General features: G+C 30.7%; 1 protein-coding gene across 1 annotated transcript in view; it reads left to right on the top strand.

Annotated features, from left to right (window-relative positions):
• Window positions 1-12,402, top strand: part of LOC136979468 (synaptogenesis protein syg-2-like) — a 176,380-nt gene that overhangs the window by 113,834 nt on the left and 50,144 nt on the right. The window contains exons 3-5 of the mRNA XM_067275477.1: window positions 1,562-1,683; window positions 1,792-1,849; window positions 3,479-3,631. Coding sequence (XP_067131578.1) covers window positions 1,562-1,683; window positions 1,792-1,849; window positions 3,479-3,631 — 333 coding nt within the window. The remainder of the gene's footprint in view (window positions 1-1,561; window positions 1,684-1,791; window positions 1,850-3,478; window positions 3,632-12,402) is intronic.

The raw sequence follows: 12,402 nt of genomic DNA, 5'->3' as shown, positions 1-12,402 counted from the left end.
TGTATTTTATAATTAACTTTTTTATATATATAACATTTCATGTATAGGGAAATATCTGTATTAATCTAATGGACCTGTTAATCATTTTCCCTCAAAAATTGAAATCTAACGCATTATAAAATATGAATAAAATACTCACAGTGTTTCTTATGCAATTTTTTACATCTCAGCATATTAGATATCAACTAAAAATAGTTTTGCTATAAAATCAAATGAAATCATTTTAAAAAATTTTGATTCCTGGACCAGTAATTCGTTGAAAGGATTAGGTTTTTTCCATTAATAGACCAGGTACAAAATAATAGGGATTAGAAAATATTACGTAAATTCCAGAAGCCATTTAAAAAATGTTTTTCTGTTCGTTAATGCCCGCGTAATTTCCGTGAACCCATTTTTTTAAAACTCAAATATTAGATGATGTCTTCTTCGTGTTCGTGTGTGCACAGACAGCAATTCTAAGATTCTGCTGTCTGTAAATGCGTTTTCTATTTTTTTTTTTTTTTTACATTCTTTACTTTGGAATGCTCTTTGGAAATTTTGAAGCCCTCTTGCGAGAAAATGCACATAATTTTGCTGCTTTTTGTGATTTTCGTTGTTTCGTTATAGAATTGGCAGTACTTGACGCTTTCCGCGCGGAACGTTGGCAGAGCGGCAGTATTTAATCTCAGGTCTGCATTTTTGAAATGCAGTAAGAGTCCTTCTATATCTTCAGTCGTACATTTTGCACTTTTCGGAAATCTGCAAGAAAGAAGACAAATCCATCCACGAACCTCGAAGCTTTTATTATATGCTATTGGTCTCAAACAAGCAAATCCATCTTCTAATGACCGGAACATATAATTTTTACTTTCCCGGTTCTGTTATTTATAACAGAAGAAAAGTATGGTGATCAGTGATAAAAATGTCACCCCAAGATTTTTACATTTTTGGAATCGGGATCTTGAAACATTGAGAAATGCAAAAAAAAAAAAAAAAAAAAAAGTGTGTTTTTCTCTGTATGTATGAATGGTAGTGTGTATTAGGAATTTTAAAACTGATTTTGCAATTTCATACAGAAATAGTTATTGAAGAGGTTTTTGACGAAGAGATTTGGATATGTTTATTTGTAGTTTAAATTAACTATTGATTGTTTGATACTTATTTTAACGTTAAAAATGGAATAGTGGCAGTAAGAAATCGCTTAAATATGATCGTATGTCTATACACTGTCTCTTAGAAGTTATTCTGTTAGAGAGAATTAAGAGAAAAGACATTTCTCTTAATTTTTGTTGACATTTTTCTTAATTTCTCTTTTGTTGAAATTTGATTGCTGTAATTTTGATAATATATACAAGAATCATCAAAATCAAAGAGAACATATGGGCAGTGTTTTTTTTTAAGTGAAATTTATCCATAAATTATTCGTGATGGTTTAGTAAATATAAACCAATGTTTAGAAATTAGTATTGCTATAATTATCAAGTAAAACTATTATTTTTTACACTAATAAGATTCAGTAATGATTATTGATTAAGTTTAACTTTAATTAATAAAATAATTTTAATTTAAATTATATTATTAGGTTTTGAACGAAACATTCCGGGATATCCTCGATATTTTATGATAATAAATATTATCCAAGGTGTTTATAATTTACGAATTGAAGATGTCCGGGTAGAAGACGAAGCTGAATTTCAGTGTCAGGTAAGAACAGAAGTTATTCTTATAAATATTTATTTTAATTCTTGTTTGAAATTATTCGTTGCTTAAATATTTTTATTAAAACATTCATTACATATGTCAATTTCTTAGGTTGGTCCAAGTAAAACTCACAAACCAATAAGAGCCGCTGCTCGGTTAACTGTTGTAAGTAAGTATTCGAAATTAATAATCTGAAATGGACTCTACATGGTATTATATAAACGCTTTCTAAATGTTTATTGTTTTATTTAGCAATACCTCTTTTACAATGTATTCAACATTTTCTATTTAATTAAGGCGCTTATCACCCTTTCAATCGTTATTGCTTGCTACGGGATGCATTTTTGTAATATTCCAAAATCTACGGTTAATTAAAGTTTCAGAACTAAATAAAAAATTACTAGTTAAAATAAAAGATTTTTATTAATCCATTTAATTTTGATAATATTCTGTAGCTTTCACTTAATTGTTTTCTGTGTACAGGTATACCTCGCCTTACGTCGGTAATTGGTTCCAGGAGAGGCGACGTAAGTCGAATTTACGATGGAAAACGCCAATAATGAATACATAAAGACCACTGAATACGACGACAACACAGAAACACAGATGTTTTCATGTTTCGTTCTCTAGGATTTATGATGATTATATTAATATTTACTGTAATTGTACATATTGTAATGTGATTTTATTTGCTTTTAACGCTTTTCTAGTGATGTTACGACTTCAATATTTGTGGCAGACGAATGTAAAGTCGAATAAAATGACTTAAACTTAATTTTTATTTTTCCATATACTTTTTGACAAACGACGTATAATCGAGAACGACGTAACTCGAGGTATACCTGTATACAGTATTATATTACATCTTTCATCATTTACTTTTAGGTATAGTGAGCATTTTGTACAGACTATAAATTATTTGTTAATTCACTGAAAAAATAATTTTATTAGAAATTTGATTGCTGAAATATTATTGAATATTTCTTTATATGAATCAATAGTCAATTTTCTTAAAATTTTGTTATTTTCGTTTGAATTAAGTACAGTATTATACTTTAATATTATATAAATATAAACAATAATGATAAATATAAATAAGGTAATAAGTAGGCTTAATGTAATTTTATATAAAACAAAATACCTTAATACTAGAGTATATTCACAAATATATATATATATATATTAATCGCAAAATAAAATTTAAATAAGAACTGAAATAATTAAATTTACAATCAATTATATACAATCTACGTGAATTGTTTCCATTCTTTAATTCATAAATTAAAGATTTTAAAATAATAATAATTATTCAAAGCGATATTTCATTAAGTGTGTTATTTTATAAATTTATATTTTCTCGACTTTACTTGTGTTCTAAACACTAATTATAGTTGTAATCACCGCATCTAGTTACAAACTACATTTGATCTTCCTGTAATGATAGATTAACTCTTCCTGCTCAATTACGATTACTATTCGTAGTATTCGTCTGCTTTAATCATGTCTCTTAGCGTGTGATTACACGCCTACTTTTCTTAATTTCAATAATAATAATCTCTTAATGAAGAATCATTCAAATCTTTCTACAACTTACAGCGACATCACTATGGATTGCATATTTGTTACTACTGCGATATTCTAAAAGATTTTTTAATATAATAATGTTCATGAAAAAAGATGTAAAAAAAGTAAAAAGAAAATTGGTTTTAAAATTTTTTATCATCTTAAATTAACGTACCTAAGTAAACGTTACTTTTGTTATATTTGTTCGCTAAAATAAGTCTACTTTTCCATTCAGTTCCACCTAAAAATATTACTATAAATGGACTTCCTGATGGAGAGGAAGTAATGATCCGAGAATCTCAGAAACTAGTTTTAACATGTAACACTCGAGGAAGTAAGCCTCCCGTGGAAATGAAATGGTATAGAAGAACTATAGAACTGGTACCAGGTATACTCTTTTGTATATATTTCATATATATTTCAGTAAAACAATAACTTACCATTTAGAAGGATGTGTATTTATATTCAAAATATAACTATATTTAACTTATATTTGACTTACTGCTATATAAATAACAATGTAGTTAAGAATGTATATGTGTAAATTATATGGTTAATAAATGTCGTAAAAATTAATCATCGTCATCACAAAAAATAATAAAATTTTTATTTGTTTATATAAGGAATAATCATTTAAATTCATCCAGAAATAAATTTTATAATCTTAATTACAGTAAGAGGAATCAAAAACTCAGTTAATATTTTTAATCTTAAAATCACTCTGTTATCTGACTTTTAGTATTCTATTATATTAATTTTTGAAAGATTAGTTTAATGAATTCGTATACCCAAAATGAATAGCAAATTTATTTTTGTATATAAGTTTTGTGAAAATATTTTATGTTACAATGTAGAAAAACTAAGTAAGTGGTACCAGATATGCTGACCTCAGAATAGACACATACTAACACACAAACTGGTAAGCCTATATACATATATAGGCTTACCAGACGTTCCGTTCTGACCGGGAGATTCCAGGTTATTTGGTAAAATTTTAAAAGTGTCGAATATACAAGAAGTAAAAATAGTAAAGCCTCGAGTAAAATGGCGATTTGGCAACTAAATAATCCCGTCTGTTACACTCACTGTTGCCAATCTAAATATTTTGTATCTGCATATAAGTATTTTTTATGTTGTCCAGATGTTTCCCCCAAAATTTATAGCATATGGCCTAATGAATTTAGATGTTTTATTTTTTCACAGAATTTATAATAGCATGTAGGATATGAAATTCAGATATTTTTATTTCATTTTTTAGATATTTTGTTTCAATCAGAGTTGGCGAGACTGAAACTTATTCTTGCCACATTATGTTGCGCTTGTCCTATCTTAGTCGGGTTCAAATTGCTAGCCGGCATTTGTGATTATTTTGTACCGTACCGGTACATTAAATTAATTTAATCTCCAAAACGCCAAAAAGAATCCGTGTGTTTACTGATGATTGAAAAAGTCTGTGATCGTATTGACAAAATAAAATATGAACAGTGCAGTTTAGAATTTTCAGGAACTCATGGTCGGCAGTTCAAACATTAAAAATCACTTGAAATGTGCGAAACATAAGACAAGCAATAGGAACTTCCTCAAATATATAGTCATATTTTAAATGTATAGATTTAAGAGACAGAGAATTTTTAAAGAAAGTGATAAACTAGTGATAAATATTAATAACTTCTTAATAATAAGATATGTTTAGTTGAGTTATTAAAAATTGTTTTTAACTCGTTTTTGTTAACAACTTTATTTAGCCTTTTCACGGGTACATATCCTAGTAAGCTTTATTTTCTGTTCTGAGTATTTTCTCAAAATTGTCCCGGTTTGAGAAAAAACATTTTGGTATGCCTATACATATATACAGTAGAAACTCGATTATTCAAAACTCTGGGTTATTTGAAATGATTTTCAGAAAAAAGTATAACGTTATACATATCATTAAGTATAATACACAAAGGATAAACGCGCCATAGAATTGGAAATTACATAATCTTTCCATTGTCGCATCAAAGTAAGCATCAAAATCCTCCCAATGTTCGTACGTACTACAGAAAAATAGCAAAAACTATTCGATATGCCAAAGTAAAAGGAAAAGAAAAAAATCAGCTGACAATATTAACATAATAGAAAAAAGTTAAAATAATTTTCATGTTTTTAAAATATCTATGGTGCATAAATTCTACCTGTTTCATTGAGAGGATTTTGAGGCATAAATTAATTGTTATAACATCAACGTTAATCAATATAATTTCGTGCATATTAACGAGATATTAGCGTACAAATATGAAAATGACCTGCTGCGTGACATGCGCCATTATGAAGAAGCTTTCCAGAGATAAGGAACTCTGTATTTTGGACCTGCTAAAGAAAAGTTTTTCTGATGAGAAAACAGCATTAGAAGTTGGTGTTGGGCGTTCGAGTATATCCAGAATAAAATATAGCAAACTGCCATATCACGAAAATTTCAGTGCTGACAGGAAGAAAACATTCAGCGCCAAAACAGAAAGGCAAGAGTTAAGCCCAAGAAGCCTAAACTTACCAAATTACATAAACAGAAACGTCTTAATTTTGCCAAACTTTATAAAGACTAACCCCCGAAGATTTGAAGAGGATTGTATGGTCAGTTGAATCCAAAATTAACAGCGTTGGTTCGGACGGACGAAAATAGGTATGGACTACATCGATGAAGTCTAGAATTGAGCGAGAAGTACAAACAACATTGAAATTTGGTTGTGGTAGTCTTACAATCTGGGACTGCATTACCTATTTTGGGCCTGAAATGTTGTTTTATACGTAGTGGAATGAATAACGTTATTTATACTGAAATACTTAAGAATTGTTTGTTACAATCTGTTGATGATTACCACATTGATAGGAGCTTTCATTTATCAGAAAGATAGTGATCCAAAACATACATCCAGGAGGGCAATTTTCATGGAACCCAAAATATTAGCCTGCTTGAGTGGCCGCCTCAATTGCTTGATCTCAACCCGATAGAACCCATCTGGTTCCTTCTTAAAGGTCGCTTGTCTGACTAGCACTTGCGCTTGAAAGAATCCACCAATTATAGGAACGTATACAGAATGAGTGGAACAAAATAACATTGCACGATTTCAGAATATTATTAATTCCATGCGCGATTACATAGGAAGGCTTTAAAGGCCAAAGGAACCTATACTGATTATTGAAGTGTACTTTTTCCATAAATATGATATAGAGTTTTGTCTGCATCAAAATCCTCCCAATGCACATGTTTTTTGTATGTTACTATTATTAATAAAATCATTACGTTGTTCAGATAATTATATTATTATTATATACGTAAACATATAAGTATGCAAATAAATATAATTTTTTCGCACTAAATGTGCTTTGAAACATTTTCCAGTTGATTAAAATAGTCTTCTGCGTTCATAGGAAGGATTTTCACGCTTACTGTACATCACATGCATACCATTATGTTAGATTTTGAATAAAATTAATTTACTTGCATTTATTTGCATTAATAATTGCATTACAATATTTGTAGTTCATAAAACTTTAAATGCACCCAAAACAAAAGCAAACACGTTTCTGGATTATCTGAAAGACCACCTACTCCCATCGACTTTTCACTGCATATAAATATTTGTGTATAGGGTGTTTCCTAAACAGTAATCCAAGCTAATGGCTCAGAAAGAAACCGTCAAATTCATGTGAACGATGTTTATTTTCGTATATTATCAAGGATGCGCTATTTATTTGTATTTCAATCAAATTCTCTTCACTGAAGAAAAGAGGGAAAACACCTTTGCTCCTATTGCAGATAGAACTATTGTATATTTCAAATTCTGAAGATGTGAAGAAGGTTGAAATTAGTACATTTTGCATTTTGTTTTAATTAAAAAAAGATAAAGAGGGCGTGCCACGTACTCCTGAAAATTTGAAAGCTTGTGTACGTTCAGCTTTCTAGCAGTGCTGATCTGCTTTGTGTTTGCTTCTCAAGCTTTCAAGTAGTTTGTGATAAAAACAACTGTTAGTGAAGAATTCGATTCGGTTTCATTAAAGATTTCTCAGTACAAAAAGAAGACTATAATGTGAAACAGCATTTTACTACATAGAGAAACAAAGGAAAAAGAAAAAAAAATTTTCCAGATTACAAATATACATCTGAAGAAAACGTCACTGTATTTTGATGCAGAATGTTATCACATTCTGCATCAAAATAATTTTATCGCTATGAAACTTGACAGACGAAATAGAATATAACATTAAAAAATTATTAATTTTCATTGCAAAATGACTTTTAATTAGAGCGCAGTGACAATGTAACGGTAAACAGTTTCATTTAGCAATTCCCCAAAGAAATCGCTCAAATATATCTCCATTAACAGCAAGACGTGTATGTTCGTTCAATTTTTGTGCCATAACGACAGATATTAAACGTATGGAGTTATTGTTTGAAAGAACTCCATAATTCGCCTTTTAAGATCTGCACCATCCAGCATCCAATAATACATTTGCACTACTAGTCAGCACGTAATACACACTGCTTTCGAGGAACACAACATTATATTCGTTTTTCCTGAACGTGTAATATGGAATTTAAAACAGTAATCGCATTGGTCCTATTTTCCTTTGAGAAACTCTTACTGGAGGAAGATATCTGCATTTCTTGCAAACTGTAATTAATGGATTGCTGGACGACCTCACCCTATGCTAACGCCAGCATATTTGTTTTCAACATGACTGTACACCACCAACATGCTGTTAGAGAAGTTCAACAAAGGTTAAAGAGCCCTTGGGAGAACAGTGTATTGGCCCAGGCGGTCTTCTGCAACGGCCGTCAAGATCCTATGATCTTACTCCTACAGATCTTTTCTGTGGAGATATTTAAAATATCGTGATCTGTTATTTCTTACAAGATTTAAATTACTTATTTTGCACTGTAATATTCTAATCAAAGTTTTCAATTTACTACAATGTATTGATCCATATATTATTTAGTTTAAGATTAATAAAATGTATACATCACTAAAATAAAAATCGTTTCCTCGTAGGTTAAATATATACATTATTTAAATATTTGTTTTTATATATTATTACAAATACATTAAATGTAATACTTTATTTAACAAAGAACGTCACACTGTGAAGAAAATATTCTATCGCTATGAAACTTGACAGACGAAATAGAATATAACATTAAAAAATTATTAATTTTCATTGCAAAATGACTTTTAATTAGAGCGCAGTGACAATGTAACGGTCACGTGTTAGTACGTAGTAAAAATCCCTCGATATTGATACAAGCCGAAATACGGCATTGCAGGAAATCAAACAACAGTCTAATGTTACTTGTGACGGATTACACTAGATGTTCTATAATTATTGGGTTAGTTCGCTCAAATTCTATAATGGTTTCATTTGTCTTTCTAGCATATGCTTGATTGGCGAGAGGTCTTTTGTGGTAGTCGTCTCAGACGATAGGAATGAAGTCCCGCCTCTTTCAGGCGATGTCGAATGGTTCCACTTGATATTACAAAAAAATGCATTGAGTAAGATATATTTTTATTGAGGACGACCGGTACCATATTAATATTGTAAAAGCTGTTCTCCTGATTGCTCGATCCATTCGAGTACTTTTCATTCTGGACGTCCAGATTCTTTGTGTTGGCTATATATTTTTTCTGTTTTTCCTACTGTATACACTGTTACTAACATCATCTTACTGCCGCATCACTTCGATCAAAATGGCGGTCGGCCTGTCTGCATGACATGCTTTTCTAAAGCCTATGATGAGACTCTCAAACTCGTTTAGATGCACGTCCGACTGTTAGATGCTGTTCGGACTTCTTCATGTACTACTCTAACTTAATCAAACAGCAAGCCCTGTAAATATGTCATTTAGGGCTTACTTCGTATTTTACATACATAAATAAAACTTATTACTAAGCAGTGAAGACTTTCTTGTTGTATAAAGTGTAACGAGCGGACTCGTTACACTTTTACAACTGGATTATCGATGATTAAGATAACTTTTCAGAATAAATAGTTTAATTACCCTGTAATCTACAGGTTAATTAAACTATTTATGGTCACACATAGTTTATTTACAAATTTACACAATTTATACAATATATTTGCCAATGGAGTGTTACCAATATACACTGCAACGAGACCGATTTCCCTCAGGGAGTTTGAGTAAGGACTGGAAGTCTGAGGTCAACCAGAACTATCTGCAGGATATTTACCCTCCTAACTTCTATCATGATATTTGCCTACTCGGACGTACTGTACCAGGTACTGTACACCTGTTATCACTTTGTCGAGACACGTGGCCAATCTTCCACTTTCTCGTAATTCTTACCCAGGATTCCTCTCAACCCCTACCGATCTCGATGTTTTCGTACGCCGACGGAATTACCGACGTCTTCCTTCAAACCACTCATTCCGGATCGTTTCCTCGTAGATTAACACGTCTCTCTCTGATCAGTCTCTTTTCTCTCCTCGCTTTCCTCTGGTTGTTTATTTTAGGTGGCTCGATGAACCTAGAGTCAAGAAGTCTACCATGTGGTGGGAGCCTTAATTGTGGTTAAGTATTAGATGAATGAAAATTATAGAAATGCAGAAGAACTCATTCGCTTTACTCTTGGAAGAAATGTTGAAGAATTTATGTTTTTATTCGTTCGTCGCCCTTCAGTTAACCCTTTTAAGTCACTCTTTGTTTCCCATCTATAGACTTAGTTAATTTTATAATATAATAAAATCAAAACTAATTCAAAGCGACCCGAACCAAAGATTAGAATATTTTTGAATGAAAGAATTGCGAATAATTCTATTTTAAAGAGTTTTCGTTGTCTCCATAACCTTAGTCTAAGTATTCTAATACTTCTCAGATGCGACTTTTACGAATTTAAACAATAGCGAAAGAGCAAATTCAACTGCTAAAATCTAATATCTTATTAAGCCAATGGAAATTCTAATCGAATTACAGTACTGTAATACAGTAATACAAAGACCTAGTTAGGTCTTTGTATTACTGTAATTCTGTGATTTGGCTTCTCCAGGAATTTTAATACTCTACTGGATCGTTCACTTCAATCTCTGTATTCATCAAAATGTTATTAATTTATTCTCGAATACTCGGTACTAGTTACTTTACTAACTACTTCGTGTAAGGCAAATTAACATCACTGTGTTACTTTATTTTTATAATATCAACGAATTATATTCGTTTCTTGTTCTCGAATATCGGGAAATTATTCTATTCTTAAAAGTTCTCGATTTTTAAAAGTATTCTATATTCTACTGCTAATTAATTTCAACAAAAACCAATATTTAGTGTTAACAAAGGCTTTGATCTGTGTGTCTCTATTTCGCGTGAACAATGACTGTTTTACTGAGAGTATTTAAAATTGTACCTGGAATACAATTTGTCATTCACTGAAATGGTCGTCGAGAAGGGAGGAGCTGGAATAATTTTTTCGGCCCAGACAAAACTTGGAGAATCGTAATGCTTGCTACTCCTATAAATTGATGGCCGGCAGGCAGATCGGGTAAGGTGGCAGCCTAGCGTTCTAGAGACCCGGGATGGAATCCAGACATGTCAAAATATCTCAGGAGGTTTTCGAGGGATGGTCTGTCCGGATATGTCAGGTTCCGTCCCTCACTACGCGGTTGCCCCATTATGGGTCTGGCCGAATTCATAATAGGCTTGCTAAAAAGAAGCTCTCGTAGTGCCCTTAGAGCAAAAAGAGTTTTAAAAAGCCGTACAAATTAATGTCCTTTTTATTAAGAAAAATAAAATCTTTAAGTGTGCATTTTAAAGAAACATTCTACACGTTCCATTCGTTCAAAAACAAAAAGAAAGGAAAAAGTCAAAACAAAGCCTACTGAAGGCTTTGTTTTGACTTTTTTCTTTGATTGAACTGGCCCGCTCTAATTTGGTTGCATACATATTTGTCTAAAGTGAAATTTTAATTTTCCATTTTATCCAGGTGAAATTATGTTTTTTGTTCCCTTAATTCTTTTCTGTTCCCGCGATTGACAGGTTTCCAGCTTACAGTAAATTTTAACATAAAAAATTGCTCTATTCCGAAGAATTTTTTTCTGTTTTTCGCAGGTTCCGTTTTGGACAGGGTTTACTATATATAAAATTAAATATGTAGTAGAAATTTCATTAAGTAATGAATTTCATGTTATATTCGTTAAAAAAATTAAATTAAAGTCATTTATAGGAATAATAAAGTCGATTTTAGTTAATCTGTGAATAATGCCAGGAGCTTTATTCAGAGATTAACTAAAATCGACTTTATATAGGATCATTACATTATATCTTTAAAATTGCACACATAAACTGCCAATTATACTACTTTTGAACAATGATTGTAATTTATATCATACTAAAGTGAATTTTCTTTACAAAAAATGAAACTACAAAACGATTGTTTTGCCGGAATACTTTACTTTATTAAGGTGTCACTCTTTATAAAGTGTCTTTTGGACTCTAAGTTTCTCATCAGTTGCATGATGACACTTATACAGACATTTTTAAAACGTAAAAATTCGCAAATAATTTAAAAATCGTCTCATTATACAATTTTCTACCTTACAATGAATTTATTCATTTGGGTAAGAATTCTATTCATAGACATCAAAACCGCAAAGTCCAAACCGTAGGCCGGGTTATTATAATTATCCATCCACGAACAAACCACGAAAATTCTTTTCACTATCATTCATTCGATACATCAGTTATCAGCTTCTCCTTTCTCCATTATCTCAACCAGGATAAATTTTTAGTAAATTCAGTCATTTATTGAATGTTTGCATTCTCTATAGGTTTACAAATATCAATTTTTTATTCAATTTATTTTCAGTTTTTGTATATGAATACATTTTATTTAAATTTCCGATAATAACTGCCTTGATTATAATTCAGTTTCTTATTATTTTTGTAACCCTTCTCCTCCCTTTGATTTGTGGAAGAAAATTCACTTTATTATAAACAATCAGTTAATTAGTTAATTTAACGGTTAACCGGTAGTTTATATCTGAAACCATATTTTAAGTAATATTAACAATTTATTCGTCTAAACATAAAAAAAATAAATGAACAAATCTAAATGTATAATTGAAGATATTGTTTATCAGTATATAGAGTCGTACGAAAAGTTAATTAATCAC

This window comes from Centruroides vittatus, unplaced genomic scaffold (genome assembly GCF_030686945.1).
Source record: "Centruroides vittatus isolate TY-2023 unplaced genomic scaffold, ASM3068694v2 contig_628, whole genome shotgun sequence".
Classification (NCBI taxonomy): Eukaryota; Metazoa; Arthropoda; class Arachnida; order Scorpiones; family Buthidae; genus Centruroides; species Centruroides vittatus.
This window is presented reverse-complemented; position numbering and strand designations above follow the sequence as displayed.